Here is a 21,539-nt window from a genome sequence, read left to right as displayed (position 1 = left end):
AAACCATCAACTTAATGAAAAGACAACTCACTGAATGGGAGAACACATTTGCTGATGATATATTTGGTAAGAAGTTAATATCCAAAATTTATAAAAACTCATACAATTCAACACCAAAAAGATAAATAATCCAATTAAAAAATGGGTAAAGAACTTGAATAGACACTTCCCCAGAGAGGACATACAGATTTGCCAATAGACATATGAAAAGATGCTCAGTCATCAGAGAAATGCAAATTAAAACCACAATGAGATATCACCTCTTACCTGTCAGAATGGCCATCATCACTAAATCAAAAAACAACAAATGTTGGCAAGGATGTGGAGAAAAGGGAACCCTTTTGCACTGTTGGTGGGAATGCAGATTAGTGCAGCCACTATGGAAAGCAGTGAGGAGATACCTCAAAAGGTTAAAAATGCAAGTGCCTTATGACCCAGCAACTCCACTTCTGAAAATATATCCAAAGAAGTCTGAAACACTAATTCAAAAGAATATATACACTCTTATGCTCATTGCTGCCTAGACTTCTTGTCCCTCCTTTGGAAAATACAGGGAGGTGGCTCCCTTCCTGCTCTGGGCTGGTCTTTGTAAATCTGGAGCCTGCTTAGGTCTCTTCTGCCCAGCCTTGACTGAGTACAACCCCACTGGGTCCAGAAAAGTGGTTTCCAGATCAGAAGGCAGGCAGAACAGGGCACTTATCAAGGAATTCTGAACTCCCAGGCTAGAAGCCACATTCATCCCTCTTCCTCACACACTCACATCCTAGCCTGCACCCTCTCTTCAACTCCAGGCTCCTCTGGCCCCTTGCGGACCTCCAGGTCAGTGAGCTCACTTTTCTATCACTTTGGGTCTTCCTCCTACTGAACCATACTTGCCCGCCTGCATGCCCTCCAGGTCCCTGTTTTCTTTGAGGCCACACAGGTCCATCTGCCTCTGCCCCTTGCCCTGGTTAGTGCCATCCTGGTGGGGTCTGAGCAGAGACAAAGCAGTGCCACTTTCACTATAGATGCTCATTCAGTCACTCAACAAACACCTCTGAGGCCTTTCTGGGCCTGGACCTGTGTGTGAAGATCAGTGGAGAACAAACCAAGCTTTCAATCAGCACCACTTTAAAAATCATGAAATAATAACTTTGGGCCAATCTGGAGGCGTAGGTAGATATGCTTCACTTCCTCACACAACCAAAAGAATGATAACAACCAATTTAAAAACAAAAAACCAATCAGAACTGCCCTAACATCAAACTGTATGGAAATCTGACACCAAGGACTTGAAGAAGAAACATTCATCCAGACTGGTAGGAGGGGAGGAGACTGGTAGCCGGGGCAGAGAGGAAGCTCTGCGAGGGGGTCACTGGCTGACTGGGTGGTCCCACATTCGCGTGTGGATAAACCAGGAGGAATAACTGGGGAGTGAGACAGACTGCACAACCCAGGGTTCCAGCACCAGGAAAATAAAGCCTCAAGACCTCTTGCTGTAAAATCCTGTTAGGGTTGCAGCTGTAGGAGAAACTTCCAGTCTCACAGGAGAGTTTGTTAGAGGGGCCCACGGGGTCCTACAATGTGCACAAAACCACCCACCCAGGAATCAGCACCAGGGCAGCACCTAAAAGGGTGAAATTCACTTGTGGAAAGCAGGAGAAGTGACTGAAAGCAGGGCGAGAGCTGAGCAAGCAACGTTCCCTCTCGAACCCCTCCCCCACATACACTATCACAACGCAGCGAAGTGGGTTGCCTCGCCCTGGTGAATACCTAAGGCTCCACCCCTTACTACATAACAGGTGTGCTGAGACAAGGAAATATGCCCCAAATGAAAGAACAGATCAAAATTCCAGAAAAAGAACTAAGTGACAAGGAGATAGCCAACCTATCAGATGCACAATTCAAAACATTGGTAATCAGGATGCTCACAAAAATGACTGAGTATGGTTGAAAAATAAAGGAAGAAGTGAAGGCTATGCAAAGTGAAATAAAGAAAAATATACCAGGAACCAACAGTGAAGGGAAGGAAACCAGGACTCAAATCAATGATTTGGACCAGAAGGGAAAAATAAACATTCAACCAGAACAGAATGAAGAAACAAGAATTCATAAAAATGAGAAGAGGCTTAGGAACCTCTAGGACACCTTTAAATGTTCCCACATCCAAATCAGGGGTACCAGAAGGAGAAGAGGAAGAGCAAGAAATTGAAATTGTATTTGAAAAAATAATGAAAGAAAAATTCCTCAATCTGGTGAAGGAAATAGACATATAAGTCCAGGAAGCTCAAAGAATCACAAACAGGTTGGGCCCAAAGAGGAACTCACCAAGACACATGATAATTAAATAGCCAAATATTAAAGATAAGGAGAGAATCTTAAAAGCATCAAGAGAAAAGAAGAGAGTTACCCACAAAGAAGTTCCCATAAGACTGTCAGCTGATTTCTCAAAAGAAACCTTGCAGGCAAGAAGGGGCTGGAAAGAAGTATTCCAAGTCATGAAAAGCAAGGACCTACATCCAATATTACTCTATCCAAAAAGTTATGATTTGGAATGGAAGGGAAAATAAAGTGCTTCCCAGATAAGGTCAAGTTAAAGGAGTTCATCATCAGCAAGCCCTTATTATATGAAATGTTAAAAGGACTCATCTAAGAAAAAGAAGAAGATCAAAACTATGAACAGTAAAATGACAATAAACTCACAGCTATCAACAACTGAACCTAAAAAAACAAAAACAAAAACAAAGCAAACAACTAGAACAGGAACAGAATCACAGAAATGGAGATCACATGGAGGGTTATCAATAGGGGAGTGGGAGGGGGAGAGAGGGGGAAAGGTACAGAGAATAAATAGCATAAATGATAGGTGGAAAATAGACAGGGGGAGGGTAAGAATAGTGTAGGAAATGCAGAAGCCAAAGAACCAAGGGACATGAACTAAGGGCGAGGGAATGGGGGTACTGGGCAGAGGGCGATCAAGGGGAGAAAAAAATGGGACAATTGTATTATCATAATCAATAAAATATACTTAAAGAAACCAGGAAATATGTGCTTACCTGGCACGGGAGACACCATGATCACGAAGGTGGATTTCCCGGGGTGAGGCTTATCCAGTGCACTCTGGGTGTGCTGACCCTGTGATTTTCCCAAATGTGGGCAACTCGACTGCATAATTTGTGTAGTGGGGGACTGTGTTCACACTCTGCCCTGCCCCCCCCCTCCAAAAAAAATCATGAAATGTTTTAAGCCTTCAGGAAAATAGACTAAACAGTGAAGGGAACTCCAAGCCCTTGCCACCCAGCCGTTCCAGAAAACACTGTCACGCCCCGTTTGTTTCACAGTCTTCTTTTTGAGAAAGAGGCCCTGGCAGAGAACCTCTTCCCCCCTTACCTCTGCAGAGGTAATCACCATTCTGAATTTCGGTCTTACAGTTTTTTATCCGCTTTCATTCTTTTGCCGAGTGTGTAAGTCTAAAAAAAATATGTAGTTTGTGCTTACTTTAAAATTGTTATATAAATGGGGTCACACAGCATGAATCCTTCAGCGGCTTGCTTTTCCTCACTCGGTTTCAGGTTTCCGAGGTTTAGCCTTCTAGATCCTTGTGGTTCTGGCCCCCATATGCCCTGACGGTGATCCACCGCTTGATGTGACCCCCATTTGCTTGTTTATCCAGCCTCCTTGATAATTACTGAGGTGGTTCCCAGTGTCTTGCTGTTCAAACAATGAATATTCTCATATGATTGTCCTTTGCATGTATGTGAGTGTCCTTTTGGTTGTCCCGTAGGAGTAGAATCACAGGGTCTTAAGATCTGTATACTCCTTCTTTTAAAGTTATCTAGTCTCATTATAAAAGCAGAGCTGCTCAGTAAGAGAAAGGATGGAAATACATAATCTTAGAAGCGATAACAATCGCTTACATTTCCTGAGTACTTCTTACTGTGCTTTAACATTATCTCAGTTGTTCTTCACAGCAAATGGGAGGTTGTTCCCCATCTCCCATTTCATTGATGGGAAAACTGAGGCTCATGGAGGTTAAAGCACCTGGCCAGGTTTCTTCAGTGAGTACTTGCTGAGCTGTGGCTTGAGTCCAGGGTTGTCCGCTTTCAAAACACTCAAAGGCCACGCTGCACTAGGCCTGCCACCTCACTCCGTGCCACATGGTTCTTTATGCAGAGCTAAGGGGGATTCTTTGGAAGTAGAGTCACAATCATATTTGCAATTTAGAAAGGTCACTGTGGAAGTGCCAGATCCCTACAGACATAATGTCTTAACCCTCTGAGCCAAAGCCCCCCGTGAATGGTGAAGCAGGGAGTAAAAAGCCAGCTCAGATCCCAGTCTACCCCCTGAATAGCGTCCTTGCCCTTTCTCCACTGTCCCACAGCCCCCTCACCCAGACTGGGTCAGGGAAGGGGAGTTTCCTGCCCCCTGCGGAGACTGAGGGTCCTGGTCCCCCCAGCTCTACCCAGCCCTGCCCATCAGGCACTAAGGTAGCAGCTTCCAGGAAGATTAGTGCAGGGAGGTGGGAGGGAAGGAGAGAGTGGGGTGGCTCCAGGCTGTCTGATGCTCCCCCTCAGCTTCCAGCCCCCTTCTCACCTGGGCCTCAAGTCTCCCTCCCCCACTATGCGAAGCTCCTGGCCTTGGTCGCCATCCAGCTTCATGCTCCAACCCGCTTAGCCCCGCCTCCAGGCCTCTGCTTCCACAAAGCCCAGTGGAGGGGCCGCCATCACCACTTGGGAGCTCAAGTGGCCTGGTGGCTTGAAGACACAGGGAAAGCCTGTGGACAAGTGGGGGCCTCAGTCAGCCAGGAGAGGAGAAAGGTCTGGCGAAGCTGCTTTTGCAGAAAGCATTTCTGTCTTCTTTCAGGCTCCTGGGAGGAGCAGACTAGGTTCCTGTCCTCACTTTCTTATCTTTCAAATGTAGATAAGAGCCTGCTTGCCTCTCTTGCTGGTGGGAGGATTGAGAGAACTAATTAGTCATCAATTTAGATAACTTGAAGTGATAATTTTAGGGTGGTGATGGAGTGGTTTTTAATGCTGTTATTAAGTCAGTGGGCCCAGTGTCCCTAGCCTTCCTGAGCTCCCCTGCCCCTCCTTCCCCCAGCAGGCCTCCCAGAGCCTCTGTCTCCCTGCCCTGCCCTGTGGCTTGGGCTCGCTCCTCACTATGGTATCGAGCCTCCAGCCCTTTGCTCACACTCTTTCCCCTTCTTGAACTTCTTTTCTCCATCTTGTCCTCAAATCAGTGCCATCTTTTCCAGAAAGCTTCCTCGTGTGCCCCATCCTCCCTTCCGAGCCTCCTCAGTCCCCAGTGGTTCCCATGAGGGCTCTGGCTGTCACGGTCTCTGCCCGCATCTGTTGCATCTGTCATTCCCACGAGCTCCGAAAAGGCAGGTCCAGGTCTGGGTCTGCTCTGTGGCCCTAGGCCTGGCCTGGAGCCAGAGATGAGGGTGTTTGTGGGCGGGGAGGAGGGGGAGGTCACCTAGGACCCACCTCACTACAGTTAAGTAAAAAGGGTGCTGGGGCCACCAAGGGAGGGAATACATGCCTGTGTTGTGTATCCATCTGTCTGTGCCTCCTTCTCTCCAGGTTCTGCAAACAGAACCTCTTCCTTGGTGGGGGGTGAAGATGGTGGTGGTCGGGGTACGGGGTGTTGCACAGACATGGGAAGCAGGCTCTTGGCTCTGGAGCTGTGTAGAGATGGACATAAACCAGGACAATGGACTTGACTCCTTGGGGCTGAGCTGGCGGGCACTGGCTCAGGCAGAAACTTGAGTTAAAACCCATGTTTGGGCATGTGACCTTGGCCAAGTCACCTCTCCTCTGTGCCTCAGTATCCTCCCCGGCAGTGGGGGTAATAACCCATTTCACAGGGCTTAGTGAGGGCTCAAGGAGACAATGCCAATTAAACACCTGGGGCCGTAAGTGCTCACTGCCTCTTCGTTGTGCCTCTTCGTTGATTCATCCAACTGGGATGGGGGGACAGAACAGGCTCAGCCCTGGGCACAAAGGAAGACACTGACCCTGTCTCATGGAGAGAGGGACAGGGCTGCTTCCAGTGGGGCCTTTTTGGCCGTGGAAAGGAACTTGGTCTTTATCCTAAGTACCGAGAAGGCAGCAAAGGAGTGCAAGTCCCAAAATGTGACATGGTTATACTTGGATTAAAAAAAAACTTTGGCTATTATGAGAGGGACAGATTAGAGGGAATAACACTTCTAAACAGTCTCCTTTTTTTTTTTTACAGAAAGATTGTATTTATTTATTTTCAGAGAGAAGGGAAGGGAGAGAGAAAGAGAAGGAAAGAAACATCATTGATGTGAGAGAAACATCAATGAGTTGTGTCTTGCGCACCCCCAACTGGGGGCCTGGCCTGCAACCTGACATGCCTGGCCGGGCATGTGCCCTGACAGGGAATTGAACCAGCAACCTTTCAGTCTCAGGCTGGTACTCAATCCACTGAGCCACACCAGCCAGGGCTCTAAAATTCTCCTTAAAAATAAAACAAAACCAAAACCAAAAAAAAAAACCACAACCCCCTAAAACCCCCCAAAAAACCCTACCTAGAGGCTGAATGAGTTAAAACAAACATCCTTTGAAATACATTCCTGAGCTTCCACAGAAGCAACAGAAATCCTTTGAAGCCAACAATAAAGAGAGAGCTGAGATTAGGCTGGTGAATGAGATGTAGCCACAGCAACCTGGGGATATTTACCAGAAGCCCAGAACCTTGAGTTTTAACAGCCACTCAGGGGAAGGGAAGTAAGGTCCTGGGCTTGCAGCCACAGTGGGGAGGGGGACCTGCACCCCCACCACATGAATCTGGGACCTTCAAAAGTCTTCAGCAAAGAGGGACATTGATTGGAACAGAACATCCAGCCACCTGCCATGGGAGACAACAGTTCTGGTGGGGACAGAAAGGTTCCGTAGAAAATTATATTGCCCTCACACAAATTTTGGGTTTAAGTACAACACTATCTTTGTTGTCCTGAAAATGCTAAACAGAAAACTAACTGAAGTGGTCTCGGGGTGGTAGTACCCCAGGCACCTGGCGAAGTGAATGAACATCGTCCCTGGAGGAACGTGGCCTCATCCCAAGGGGACCCATCAGATAGGAGGTCATGGTGCAAGAACAAAACGCACAAGGAAGCGAGTTACTGTGAGCGATAGGCACTGGAAGCAGGAAATAGCAGGATTAGTTTCTCTGAGAGTCTAACATGCTAGAGCTATGATACCTGGAATATAGATAATTGTATTTTAATTGTGTAAAAAAAATCAAAGATGTACTTGAAACAATAAGCAGGGAAGAAAATACCACCCCAAATAGCCAAGCAGATTTGAAAAAGAACAAAGTGGAGTTTCTGAAGATGAAAAATGTAGCTATGGAAGTGAAGAGAATCAGTGAAATGGAAGATCTAAAGAAATCACTCAGACTCTAATAGAGAGAGTTGACGAGGTAGCAAAGAAGAGAGTGGAAAGACATGAAATACGGAATACAATGATCTAACACAGGGAGAGAAGGGGTGGGAGGGGCTGGGCATGGAAGGGGGAGTCTTCCATCAGACCTGGCACTGGGGAGGGCGGCAGCGGGGGGCACGGGCCATTGCGGGAGGTGGGCTAAGAGATGTTCAGGAGGGAGAGCTGATAGGGCTTAGGGATGGAGTCGACGGCAGAGGCCCAGCAGAGGACTGTGTTCAGGATGGCTGTGAAATTTTGGACTTGAGGAACTGGGTAGGGGGGTGTCATTTATGAAAGACTTGGGGGAGAACAGGTTTGGGAGAACAAAGAGCTCACTTTTGAACGGGACAAGTTTCAGTTGGCCCGGGAAGAGCTGCTGATGCATCACAGAGGAGGAGACATTAGAGCTGGGCCTTAAGGTGTGTATAGGAGTTTACCCGGTGGAGAAGGGACTTTGTCTTCATTTTGGGGGAAAAGGATCTCCTTCGGGAAGATCACCGAGGCCCATTTGGGAAGCTTCTCTCACTCTGAAGAGACCTCTTGAGAGGAGACATTCTCAAAATCATCAGATAGGACTTTGGGAGCTTCTAGTTTCATCTCCCATTTTCAAAAGGGGGAGCTGAGGCCCGGAAAGGTCAGAGATTTACTCTCTTAGCCTTAGACTCTCATTCATTCATTCATTTACTCACTGAACAGATATTTATAAAAAACTCATTTAGGGGCAGATACTAGATGCTGGGGATATGGCAGGGAACAAAACAAAGATTCTTGCCCTCAGGAAGCATATATTTCGGCAGAGAGAGATACACTATAAACACAAAATAAACACAAAAATAAGTAAAAACTATGTGTCAGAAGGTGATAAGAGCTACAGAGCACTGTTAGGACTGGAAAATGTTGGAAATGTGGTTGGCAAGGTGAGCCTTGAGTGCAAAAGGCCCGTGCCCACTGCAGCCCATTGTGACAGAGCCTCTGGGGTTCTAGAGTGTGGCCTGAGTGGGCCGGAGAAGGCCTAGGGAAGGAGCAAGAAAAGGACTGAAGTGGAATTTAGTGGGTGGGCTGTGCCCCCCAGGGGGGCGCAGAAAAGCCCAATGGGTCAGAAGGGCCACAAAGATTCCCTTTACCCTTGTGAGGGGTAAGATAAATCTGTCTTCCTTGCCGCTCTGTCCTCAGCCCCGCTCAATCCCCTCCACCATATCTGAGGTGTCACCCCATTCTGCCCTCCTCCCACTTTTAGGAACATTAGAAGTGGGTCCTTGTGTCCCAATGGGCAGCCTGGAGGAGCTCGTGACAGGCATCCAAGGCCCACCAGGGAGGTCAGGTGGGCCTTGAGAGTCTGTTCCAGCCAGGAGTGGGGTTGAAGTCACCCGGATCACATCCACACGTCTCTCTCCTCAGGACTGCTGTGAGCAGCCTCCATGAGGCCCTGGACCAGTGCATGATCGCCCTGGACCTCTTCCTCACCAACCAGTTCTCAGAAGCACTCAGCTACCTCAAGCCCAGGTGAGTCTCAAGCCCCGGTTGGAGGTAGGAGGTGCGCCTGTGTGTGTGCTTGTGGGAGCCCACGTGTGAGTGTAGGGATGGGGATTGTGGGGTCATGGAGAACCAGAGGTCTTCTGTGAGAGGGCCCCTAGTAACTGAATGCCTTCAGCCTTCTGGGTCACAGTGACCCCTGAGAGTCCCATAAACACGGCTCAGGCTCCCTGCTCCACAGCTGTGAGTAGCCAGGCCCTCCCCAAGGTCACTGTGACTTCCTTCCTCTTACCTTCTTCTGGCCTCTTCTACTTTGATTTCCTGTTCCCATGAACCCACTGGGGGCTTCTCCCCCATCAGTTAACACAGCCCCTTTCCTTTATTTTTTCCCAAAGTGCTAAAGACTAGGGCTGCCTTTTAGAGTAATAATCATAGTTATTTAGCTAATTCTTCTAGGGTTTACTGCCTTATGTCTAAATGATATGTTTATACTGCTCTTTTTCACTTTTCCAGAAACTGAAATTGACATAAAATTCAGATACCATAAAATTCACTCTGTTGTTACTTTCTACTTTTAGACATCATCTATTGGTAAACAAGAAGTTAGCTTTCCTGTACCTCTGCCCTTCTCCCTTCTCCCTTCCCTCACCTCCCTCTTATCCTTTATCACAATATTTGGCTAAATCAACAATGAATGTTTACATTATTATACCTACGAAGTTAATGCTCACCAGAGACAAGTTGTACATGGTAAGACTACATTTCCTTTCCAGAGTTAATAATTGTCTCATTTTATTCCCACTTGCCTAATTTACTATACATTTTCCCTGAATTCTTTATAATCTCTCCATCAGACCCTACTGTTGTGCACTCCTCCCTAAATGCTCGGATGTATCAGGTAGGCACTCAGCTCCTCCTTTTCCTGGAAACCTGCCCACGGAGGACAGACGTGTCCTCGGCCCTCTCCCAGCTGTCTCCCAGAACTCCCCCCGGCTTTCTTGTGTCCTCCCTCATTTTACCAGAGCATGTCCTCTAGAAATTTCCTAAGAAATTGTTGCATGAACATACTTCTTTCTCATCAGAATTTTGAAGGTATTGTGCCTTGTTTTCTAGTCTCTACTATAGCCGTGAGAACCCTAATCCTTCTCACTTTGCACATGACCTTTATTCCTCTCCAGGAAAGCTTAGGCTCTTCTCTTTTATTTCTGCAAGTGGTAAACTTCACAATGACATGCTGGAATGTAGTTTGGTTGGGTTTTGGTTTTTTTTAAACATTTTATTTATTTTTAGAGAGAAGGGAAAGGGGGGAGAAAAAGAGGGTGAGAAATGTCAATGCGTGAGATACATGATGGGTTACCTCTTGCAGGCCCCCAGCTGGGGACCTGGCCCCAGGCATGTGCCCTGACTGGGAGTCGAACCAGCGACCTTTTGGTTTGAAGGCCAGCTCTCAGTCCACTGAGCCACACCAGCCAGAGCTGTATGTCTTTTTATTTGGTACATTTTATTTGAGACTTTGTGTTTCAGGTCTAGGAAATTCTCTTGTATCATCCCTCCATGTTCTGTTTCCCCTTCCTGAGCTTCTTTTAAGTCAGATATTAGACTTCCTAGATCAGCCCTCTTCTAAGCCTCTTATCATCCCCTGCCCCCAATTGGAAATTTTTTATCTTTTTCTTTTCTTCCCTGATTTCCGGGAGAGCTCCTCAATCTTATCATTAAATCCTTCTAATGACTTTTCTTTGTTTTTGTAATTAGCATATATGATCCATTGGCTACTACTCCTCACTGTTCTCTGAATATTCTCAGTTCTTTGTATCTGTATTTGGAATATGAGAGTCCTTAGCACAGGGTCTGGCACAGAGCAAGCACTTGAATAAGTATTTATTGTTATTATCACTACAGAATATTATCTCTTTTAAAAATGTTTTTTTTCTTTTCCTGCATAATCTCAGCCCTCTCCAGATTCCCTATTCTGTTTAATAAGGGGAACCCTCTTCTTGTGGGTTTTCATAATGCCCGCTGTTCCCTGGCTGTTTACATGGTCGTATTTAGGAGCGAGTTTCTTAAAGGGCCAACTGGAAAGTCCAAGCAGCCTTGTAACTGGCGGCATCAACTTCAGGATGATCTGGCCCCAGATGTCAGCTTCTCCGGAGAAGAGTCCTCCATTCCTCAGCCTGGACAGAGAACCCCTGGCTGCCTGCATTCTGGGGTGGGAATAGGGGCGGGGGTGCAGGGTCTCATCGTGTCTGTGCCTGCTTACCCTTAATCCACCCTCTTCAGCTCTAGGTTGTCCTCTGCCACACCTGGTTCCCCAAGCTCCCAGGAAAAGCAAAGAGTGAGGCCGGGGGTCCTCCTTCCCCAAGTCCCCAAGCCTGACCTGTTCAATTTCTCTAGTCTTGACTGACCCATTCATTGTTCTGCTGGGGTCAGTGGCTCAGCTCCTGGGGGGCAGGGGTTCCAAGGTGTGATGGTCATCATGTGTCGTACAAGGGGGCTCCAGCCGCAGCCCCCACACCTCACCCCACCCTCTGAGGGGATCTGGACCTGAGGTGGGGCAGGGCCAGGCAAGCAGAGGTCTACAGCCAGTGTGTGACCATCATCTGAGGCAGGCCAAGCCTCTTCCTGCTCTGTTCCCAAACATCCAGTGTCCCCTTCCAGTGTTTTTGGAAGACTCCTGACTCTACTTCCATCCTGGTCATTACCTGTCCCTTACTCGTCCCTGACCCCAGACTGTGGCTGCCTTCCCTCACTGGCCAGGCTGCCCAGGGTACAGCCGCTCAGCCTGTCCTACCCACTTCAAGCGCAGACACTGGCCTGTCTCCTTACCTCCGAAAGCCCAGCTAAGACTGGGCCATACCTTGGTCTAACTCTAAACTGTCCTGCAGACATGGGGCTAACAGAAGGGAGGCGGAGCCCAGAGGAAACTGTTAAAACCAGATGCCAAGCTGCATCCAGTCCCTCAAGGTGTACCCACATCAGAGTCCCTAAGTGACCCCCCTGCAGCCCCTGCTCATTGAGGGGCTGCCTCACCTTCCCTCGTCCTAAAGGTGGCACCACAGAGAGATAGTCTTCCCATGAGGCCCCCTTTTCCCACACACAGAAGGCAGTGTGACTTTTATCTCCATTCCAGAAAAGGGTCTTCACTTTCTTTCTGAATTTGAGTTTCCCCCTAAGCAGTAGATGTCAGTAGCACAATCCCCATGACCCTTGTGACAACCAAAACGTGTTTCCAGATATCGTCAAATGTCTGGGGGCAGCAAAAATACTCTCCACCTCAGATGAGAGCCGTTGGTCTTCAGAAAACAATTCTAGTTCAAATGGCCTCCCCTCCGCAGTCATAGCATTGAAGCTTGGAAAGATGTTGGTGTTCAGTTCCATTCACTGTTCCTTGTTGTACACAAAGTGTCTCCTTTCATTGTCGTAATCCCAGGCAGTGGGGGACGTTACTGCTAGCTCCTTTGTCTTCAGAGAGCCCCTGCTTGCCCCGCTCCTTCAGTTTGTCGCTTGTTGAGTAGTGTTGTCTTTGTTTCAAGTTCCTTATGATTGACTCTGTGTCTGTCCCTGAACACTGTCTCTGGAACATGGTAGCTACTTCATTCTGGTCTTCTTGATGAAAAAATTATCACAGCTGACCAGATGCAGAGCCAGGATTCAAGTCCCGGTCCACCCAGCTCCACAACCCATGGCCTCTGGGGCTGTCTCAGATCTCAAGCAGGTGGAGGAGTTTACTTTGGGCAGAGGGCCCACACCTGCCTCCTCCACCACGAGGGAGGGAAGGAGGTTGAGCGGGTGTGTGCCAGGTGCAGGAAGTTCAGAGTGTGTTCATGCCATGCCCTGGGGTTCCGCTGAGGAAAGAGGCAAAGCCCCTTGCTGAGAGTGAGGGGGCAGGCTGGGGTTGGGGGTGAGGAGGAGAGGGGAAAAGTTTTAGTGTGACAGGCCTGGCTGGGGTTGGTCGCCTCTGCTTAGTGTGCCTGTTGTGGCTGGTGGCTTCCTTCAGGGTTGGTTGGGGGAAAGTGGGCAGTTGCATGGCCATGGTTCCTAAGTGGGTGCAGCAGGAGGTCAGAAGGCTCAGCAGTGAGTATTTCACAAGACAGCGGCTGGTATGAAGAAGTAAGTTGAGACATCAGGAAGAGAAGACAGGCTGGAGGTGGGGGGAGGGCAGGGGAAGTGCTGAGCCAAAGCGGGAAGGTAGGGAGGTGGCATCATTTCAGGCTCCAGAGGCAGAGTCCTTCTGTGGGATGATGATGAGTTCAAGGTGTGATCCATGGGAAGGGGTGATTGGGCACCTGTTCCTGGTTCACTCAGCAAAACCTCATGCGTGCTCCCATGGGACCAGCAGAGTGCTGGGTTGGGCTGTTCTCAGTGAAACAAGCAATGAAGGATGTCGGGAGTTATACCTGGACCCCAAACTCATGGGGAGGGGCTGGCCAGGAAGCCTTTAGGACTGGCCACATAATTTCTGGGGCTCGTTGCCAGATGAAAATATGGGGTCCTGTTCAAAAATTGTTAAGGATTTCAAGACAGCAATGGCAGGACAGTAAACCGAGCGAGCATGGGGCCTTTTTAGGCATGAGGCCCAGTGTCACTGCACAGACCCCACCATGAAGCCAGTCCTGGACGCCTTCCTGCAGGAAGAGACACTGAGGCTGAGATGGGCTGGATGAGAAGGAGTCAGCCAGGTGGAGGACATTCTAGGCAGAGCAAACATTGTGCAAAGGCCTTACAGTGATGGAGGGAGGGTCTAGTGTATTTGGGGAAGAGAGACGCTTGGCCAGGTTGGAGTGAGGAGAGCTGAAGCAGATCCCAGAAGGGAGAGGGCTGGGTGATGATGGAAGGGGGGCCGGGAGTACGAGGGCTCTAGAAGGTGCTTGGGCTGGAGAAGAGGGCAGTGAGGTGGGGTCTGAGAGGACTTGGAAGTGCAGTAGGAGGGCTTTAACTACGGTGAAGTAAATAAAAAGGCTTGGGAGGGGGGTGGGGTGCTTCCTCTGCCTTCCAGCCTAGCGCAGCCTGTCCAGAGAGGCCCTTGAAAGTGGGGCCTTAGGCTGGGACTGAGGGGGTGCCCCAGGAAAGACCAGTGGGGGTTGGGTCAGAGACAGGAGACTCAGATGATGGGGACAAGGATGGCAGACAAGTAGCTGACAAGGGCCTGAGCCTTGGCTACTGGTGGAGGAGGGGACAGGTGGCCATGGAGTCCCTGGTTGCAACACCAGCTCTTCTGAGGGCTCTTCCAGTGCCCTCCCCATCTTGATAGTTGGTCCGAGCCCAGAAGGTGAGACCCTAGTGGACATCATGTTCCATAGCTGGTCTAGCTCAGAGGTGAGGGGGCTGTTGATCCCAGGGGTCTGGATGCTGTATGTATAAACGAGAAGTCTGTGACGTGCAAACTGAACTTGGACTATTTGAGGTCAGGGAGGTTGTCATACCTCTGAATCCCAAATCCCAGTCCGTTCCATAGTTGGGGAGCTTCCAGGTGGTGGGCTGGGGACGGGCCAGGAGCATGCTGTGGCCTTGGGCCTCAGACTGGAAATTCCACTTTGCCTGCCAGCGTCCCTGGGATGGGGCGGGGGTGGGGGGGGTGGGGGGGGCGGGTGCTGTTCCTCCTTGTGGGCCCAGCACCAGACTGGGCCCAGCAGGTGGGGTTGAGTGGGTGGAGCTGGGGTGGGGGTTAGGGGAGAGAGGAAGAGAAAGGCAGGGGCTTGAGAATTAGAGAGGCCTGATGGGATGAGGTTGTGGGGGGGAGGGGTCATGGGTCTGTGTGCTGTGGGAGAGACCCCTCCCCACAGAGAAAGCTTTCATCCAGGGTAATGACTCTTGACCCTGGCTGGACACGGAGGGACTCACATTTATTGATCGTTGGCCATATGGCATCCTATTTAAGCCACGCAAAGTCCTGGGAGAGAAGGATTATTGCATCCCTTTTACAGAGGAGAAACGAGGCTCAGAGAGGCTGCAAGACTCACCAGAACCACACAGCTGGTAACTAGCAGGGCCAAGATTCCACCCTGTGTCTGAGGGACTCTGAAGCCTGAGCTCTGCCCCACAGCAGGCTGTGGCCTCCTTGCCACAAGCCACTGCCCTCGACTGAACAGTTCCAGCAGGGATCTGGGAGGTGTCCCGACAGGGCTGGTGAGGGGTGGACCAGCCATTTGTTTCCTTCCCAAACCTTTGACTTTCAAGGATTATATCATTTGAGGGCCACCCAGAAGTAAAAAAAAAAAAAATAATAATAATAAAAAGCAACTTAATTTATAAGAGGTGTTTTGTGAATGAGAAAAGCAGGAAAATGCATAAAGTCACATGATTATGATTGTACAATAGAACAGTCTATAAACGGTAGTCATCTTTTTGCTCTGAAGTTCCCAGTGTAAGCCCAGCACTTAGGAGGTTCATAAGTAAGTAAGGAGGGGAGGTAGGGAAGGGAGCGAAACCACTGCAGCACCTCCCATGTGCCAGGCCAGGGTACTCCCAGCCAGTGCCACAAGGAACCGGGCAGGCCAGCATCATTGCCCCCATTTTGCAGAAGCATAAATCAAGGCCCAGCCACATTCTGACTTCCCCAAGAACAGAGAGGGACTGGCTTTGTTCTCATCCCTCCCTGACTGCCGCTCTCTCCACGTTTTAGACTGAGTGTCCCTGCCCCCCACCCCCACCCAGCACACCCTTTCGTTGAGGCCTGGAGGGGAAGGCCTGCTGCCTGAGGTAGGCTCGTTTGGTCCCGTACATGGTGCTGAGGACAGAGATGTGTCCCACACAAGCTCTGTCCCTGCGGTGCCCACGCTCTGGGGAGAGAGCTGTGCTTCTGCTGATGTAGGTCACAGGCGCCTGCCCCTGAGGAGGGAGCCCTGGGCCCGCAGTGGCCTGGGAGGCATTTGAAGGCCTTGACAGTCAGGGGAGGTGAGGGTGGGGAAGGCGTTTCAAGCTGAGGGAGCAGCAAGCGCAAAGACCCAGGAGGAGGGAGAGCGTGAGATTTTCTTGGGGAGAGCATGTGTGGTTCAATCTTGAATGTGACCAGATCACAGGGCAGAAGCAGAAGCTACAAGGGGGCTGGGCTGGAGAGGTGGGCGGGGCCTGCACTGCAGGGAGCCTCGGACCCTGACCCAGTGTTGGCTCCCGGGATGTGGGAGCTACAGAGAGGGTTTAACCAGAGAGAGACACAGGCAGGTAGATGGAATGGGAAGAGGCAGGAGGTGGGAGGCCAGTGAGGAGGTCCAGGAAGCAGGCACTGGACAAGCCTGGTGGTGGGGCTTGAGGACGGAGAGACCCCACTGACAGGACCTGGGCTCTGCCTGTGGGGGACAGGACAGAAGGTGAAGGGCGAGCCTGGGTTGAGGGAAGGAAATTTTAACTGAGCCTTCACAGCAGCCATGTGGCTGAATGGAAGGGAAACTAAGGCTCAGATTTGGAAAGTCACTTAAAGCCCCTCTGCTGGGATCTGAGGTCTTTAGACCTTGGGCAAGTCTCTGCCCCTCCTTGGCCCCCATGCAGATGGGAGAGGGGATGGTGGTTGGTTGACACAGGGCTGGCTGTCTCTGGAGTTCTAGGAGCTGGGGCTCTCACGTCCTTTCTCTCTGGCAGGACCAAGGAGAGCATGTACCACTCGCTGACGTATGCCACCATCCTGGAGATGCAGGCCATGATGACCTTTGACCCTCAGGACATCCTGCTTGCTGGCAACATGATGAAGGAGGCACAGTTGCTGTGTCAGAGGTCAGGTCATGGGGCAGGCAGGGCTGAGGGGTCGTGAGCCCATCCTTCTGTCACTCTGGCCTGTCCCGGTGCCTAAAGTGCTATGATGAATGCTATTCCTTTCGGCTAAGAGGACGTGTCCCCAAGTGCTAACACCTGTCCTTGTCAGCACTGCCTCAGCACCCTTCTTGTCTGAGCCACTCACTGAGCAGCTCCCGGGGGCCAGGCATGATTGGGGCGAGACGAAACCCGGCTCTCCCTGAACAGCTCTTTGGCCCTGGGCAAGCCCCTCTGGGGACCTGGCTTTCCCTGCCTATAAAATGGGTGTGATGATAGGGTTGTTAAGGGGGCTGCAGGAAAGTGCCATTGCAGGACCTGATGTGTAACAGGCATTCAGTATATGCTAACTGCTTAAATTAATGAACCGGTAGGCCCGCATGTGGTGCGCCTGTGGCCCTCATTCAGTGGGCACACACTCATGCTTGCCCTAGGCTAGGCCCTGTACTGGGTGCTGGCCACCCCGGGCATCGTCAGACCTGGGCCGCTTGATGCTCCCACTGCCTGGTGGGAAGACAACCATAAACAGTGACACCCCAGCATGGTGCCCAAAGGGTTGTGAGTTCAGCTAGAGGAGCAGGAAAGGCTTTTTGGAGGAGGTGATGCCGGAGCTGGTTGGTGAAGGATGACTAGGAGTAGCGGGGGGGTGGGGGTGGGGCGCTCCAAGCAGAGGGAAGAGCAGGGACACCACTGTGGGAAAGCCCTAGATTTGGGGGAGTTGCCAGGAGTTTGGTGTGTGTGGGGGGGTCCTATGGGAGCGGCAGATGTGGTCAGAGCCCAGCTGGGACCCTCACTCACCTTCCCTGAATGATCAGAGGCCCCCTTTTCCTCTCTAGGCACCGGAAGAAGTCCTCTGTAACAGATTCTTTCAGCAGCCTCGTGCACCGCCCCACTATGGATCAGTTCACGGAAGGTGTGGTCTCGTCCAGGATGTCTTCTCAACCCCGCTGGCCCCAGGCAGCCCAGTTCCAGGCCTGGGAAGGGTGGGAATGGGCAGTTATCCTCCCAGTCTCACTGAGGGGGCGGGGCCCTGGCCTGATGCTGGGACACTTGTGGGCCAAACCTGGGGCCTTTTGAGGAGTGGCTCTCCGGTGATGGGAGAGCAAATAAGACTCACTTCCTTGATGGCATTACCTGCTAAGGGCCTGGAAATCCAGGAAAGAAAATGCTGTCATAAGGCCTGTGCACTTTGTTCCTCAGGCCAGGGGGGCCTCAGAATTGCTTGTGCAGTTAGGTTTACTGGCTTAATCGTAGTGGTGATTGATCCCTGTGCCCCAGAGGGGATGTGGTCTAGAAGCTGACACACAGTGGGAGGGAACCGAAAGCAGTGGAGGAGATGGTCCAGGCTGCCAGCGCCTGTGAGGCATCTTCAGTTCTGCAAGCAGCAGCAGCCACCCCTGAGCAATTTGGGGCTCTTCAGTATAGGGGCAAATGTCCTTCCCCACCTGGAGAGCCCTAGAAGATTCCAGCAAGAAACAATGCGTATGATGGTGCCATTCTCTCTATACCATCCATAGCTCCCTGCCGCCCACAGGACCAAATCTGTAGTCCTTCTCCAGGGTTCAGGGCCCTCTGCAGAGAGTCTTCAGCCCCTATCCTCTTTCTTTCCTCATCTCGCCCCCATTTCAACCATCTGTGCCTCAGCTGTGCCTCAGCTCTCCCTCAACATCTCAGTTGTTTGGCTCTCCTGGGCTTCTTCCTAGAAAGCTATTGCTTCCTCATTTTTCATTTCTTTTTCAACTCAAATGCCCTTTCTTCTGGAAGTCTTCCCTGACTCCTGGGCTGTGTTAGGGTGCCTTCCCTTACTCTCACAGCTTTGTTCATCCGTTCAACCCAGCGCCTTCTCCTCGCCCGACCCGACACCATCGGGGTCTTGGAGCCCAGTTACAGCGGGGCTTGGGGAACAGACAGCAGGCTGAGGGCCCTGTGCTGACACTCTGGGTGGTGGGATGGGGGGACCAGGGGCAGACAAGGGGACAGGAAATGTAAGCCAGTTCAGAGCAGCGGTGAGTACTGCACGAGCTGACCTGGGTGTTGGGGTGGAGGGTGGGGCGGTGCTGACTCAGGCTCCCTTTGCTTTTCTGGGAAGTAGAGGTGGGGAGGATTTGGTCCAAGCCTCCTGCCAAGAGTCGCAGGAGGCCACAGGGCTTTGGTTTTCTCCCCGCAGAGGAAATCCACGCTGAGGTCTGCTACGCAGAGTGCCTGCTGCAGAGAGCAGCCCTGACTTTCCTACAGGTAGGAACCCTCTGCTTGTACAAGCAGCCTGGGGATTTCAGAAGATGGATCACCATGTCAAAGACAGAAGGGCCTATAGCCGCCATGATCAGCCCCTTCGTGGTTCAAGCGACACGCCCAGCCCTGGCCAGGCTCAGGGGCAGAGGTCATGGGCTCTACCCGCTCCACGTTGAGCACACGTGTCCCATCCGCTACCAGGATGTGACTGCGGCTTTCCTGCTAAGGGTCACGTGGGATACAGGCATTGTCATAAAGCCTGCTTGGTACTGACTTATTCTACCGACAAGTTGACTTGAAGCGTCTACGAAGTACCGGGCTTTGTGCATGCATTATGGGCGTGTAGTTTTTACATACCTTGCACATGCTGCATGCTTGTTTTTATGTACATTTGCATATTTTATTTAATTTCATCTCACAGGCCTGCAAAGGGGAGGGTCTGAGGAGAGGAGCCACTTTCCCCAAGGTCACGTGGTTAGCAAATGGCAGAGCTGGGATTTGGACCCAGGTCTGACCACGAGGAGCCTACGCTCCTTCCCACACAGCGGTAACCACGAGAACCATCACCTCATGATTTTACCAAAAAGTTGGGTTAGAATGATCACGTATAATCATCATGTAAATACGTACATTAGGGTGGAAAAGCACATATAAAATTTATTGTTGGGTGCTGTTTATCTTTGTTTGCTATTTTTCTATCTTTTCGGACCTCTGGTGATTAGCATTGGATTAATCCTAATCCTTCATTAGGATCACTGTAATTGCATCATGAATGGCCTTTTATTTTCTTTGCTTATTCTAGTATTATACGTAGTAAATAAACAAACGCTCATGAGCTGCCCTCCCCCTCCACACCCAATCAGAGAACAGAACATTGCTAGCAAGTCTCCTCGCCCTCCGGGCTCCTCTCCACGCTGCTCCCTTCCTCCTTCCACAGAGGGAAACCACTGGCTAGAGTTTACGTTTATTATCCCCCACCCTATTTTTTAAAAATAGCTTTTTCATCTTCCGATTCATGTGTGAACAGCATATTATGTTTTAGTTGGCTTCAATCTGTGCGGGACTTGCTTTCTTCACCCAACCCTATGTGGCTGTGTAATGAGCCTTCTGTGAATATACCAGCTTGTTTATTCATTCTCTTGCCGAAGGATATTTGGGTTGTCGCTGGTTCTTGGCTGCGGTGAACAGCGGTGCTGTAAACATTCTTGAAGGTGACTTCTGCAGCCCGTGTTCGTCATTTCTCTTGGGTGTAAACTCAGGAGAGGAACTGCTGAGTGGGCTCTAGGTGTTAGTGCTTTAAATTACAAATGGGATACATAGCAGCTTGTGAAAAACACAAACAATCCAAACTGGGCATCCCTCTTCCTTTCCCACATCCTGTCCTGTACCTACAGGAGGCACTGTGAACCTCGGGTGAATCTCGAGGCCTTTCTCCAAGTACATAGTACACATGCAAAGCTGGTGAAGAGGGTTGTAGTCAAATCCCGGGCATTTTGGAGGTCTCGTTTAGTAAATAAGACCCTCATCTCAGGTCCCAAGGAGCCTGGTTTGGCTGACCTCTGACCCCATGCCCCCAAAGCCCCTCAAAGAGTTGGATCCAGGAAGGGGAAGGCAGAGCCCAGAGCCTTGTGTGATCTTTCTTAAGCCGCTGGCTACCCATCCAGGCCCAGCTCTTAGCATCTCTCCCTCCTGCAGGATGAAAACATGGTGAGCTTCATCAAGGGCGGCATCAAAGTTCGAAACAGCTATCAGACCTACAAGTGAGTGGGGCTGGCCTGGGGGGCCTGGGGCACAGCATCTGCTACCCTGTGCCTCCGGCTGCTTTGTGGGAGCTAGCGAACACTGTCTGGAGGCGGGAAGCCTAGAATGCTGGGTGACCTCAGGCAGCTTTCTGCACCCTCAGGACCTCAGTTTTCTGGAATATTATTCCCCTGGTGTTCCTGGATGTGTCTCTTGGTTCTCCTGAGTGCTTACTCTGTGCCTGACCATGAACTCACGGAACATAAGACACAGATTCTGCACAAACAGCTTGGGCTGTTGAGGGGGTGGGTAGGGGGAAGGACACAGTAATTTTGAGAACGCAGAAGAACTCCTACACACCCGTTAAGGCCCGGTCCCAGTGCCACTTTCCCCATAAAGCCTACCTTGACATCTCCAGGACACAGGGGTGGTGTCCACACACCCCCCAAGATTCCCCCTAAGATGGGAGCTACCTCAGGGACAGATCATTTCTGTGCCACCCCAGTTCTGGGCAAGACATCGGCCATGTTTATGGATGAAAGAATGAAGCCTCAACACAGAGCACTTTTACCCAACAAGGCACCATAAACGCCTACCATTCCAAAGTCAAAAAAGCTCAGAAAGCACATCTCCCCTCGCCCCCACTGCCCATTTGGCATTAAAAAAATCATTTTCCATTAAAAGTTGACTTGAATTGACTTGAGGCTATTTATCATCTCAATTTCTCCCACTTAACGTGACCATTTCCCTGCAGAGCTATTTTGAGTTTGATTGCAAGGTATCGCTGGTATAATAACCCGTGCAGTCTGTGGGCACCGCATGCCCTGTGGGCCTGTGCCGGGAATGTGTGAGGGAAACCAGACCAGCGTTCTGCCTCCTCCGGCCTCCCCACCAGCTGCCAGCATGATGTTTGCAAAGCGCAAACCT

At 50.5% G+C, this 21,539-nt stretch overlaps 1 protein-coding gene and 1 non-coding gene across 5 annotated transcripts in view; both read left to right on the top strand.

Moving 5' to 3' along the window:
* Positions 1-21,539, top strand: part of TTC39A (tetratricopeptide repeat domain 39A) — a 53,446-nt gene that overhangs the window by 13,103 nt on the left and 18,804 nt on the right. For all 4 annotated transcript variants that reach the window (XM_045204367.3, XM_024571188.3, XM_053921795.2 and 1 more), the window contains exons 2-6: positions 8,826-8,930; positions 16,473-16,604; positions 17,477-17,553; positions 18,808-18,875; positions 20,568-20,632. In XM_045204367.3, the coding sequence (XP_045060302.3) occupies positions 8,826-8,930; positions 16,473-16,604; positions 17,477-17,553; positions 18,808-18,875; positions 20,568-20,632 (447 nt within the window). The remainder of the gene's footprint in view (positions 1-8,825; positions 8,931-16,472; positions 16,605-17,476; positions 17,554-18,807; positions 18,876-20,567; positions 20,633-21,539) is intronic.
* Positions 3,028-3,189, top strand: LOC112314681 (U1 spliceosomal RNA). Its single transcript, XR_002975816.2, has one exon. It is a non-coding gene; the product is annotated as a U1 spliceosomal RNA (small nuclear RNA).

Source organism: Desmodus rotundus, chromosome 3 (assembly GCF_022682495.2).
Source record: "Desmodus rotundus isolate HL8 chromosome 3, HLdesRot8A.1, whole genome shotgun sequence".
Classification (NCBI taxonomy): Eukaryota; Metazoa; Chordata; class Mammalia; order Chiroptera; family Phyllostomidae; genus Desmodus; species Desmodus rotundus.
The sequence above is the reverse complement of the archived record's forward strand: the minus strand, read 5'-3'. Positions and strand labels throughout refer to the sequence as shown.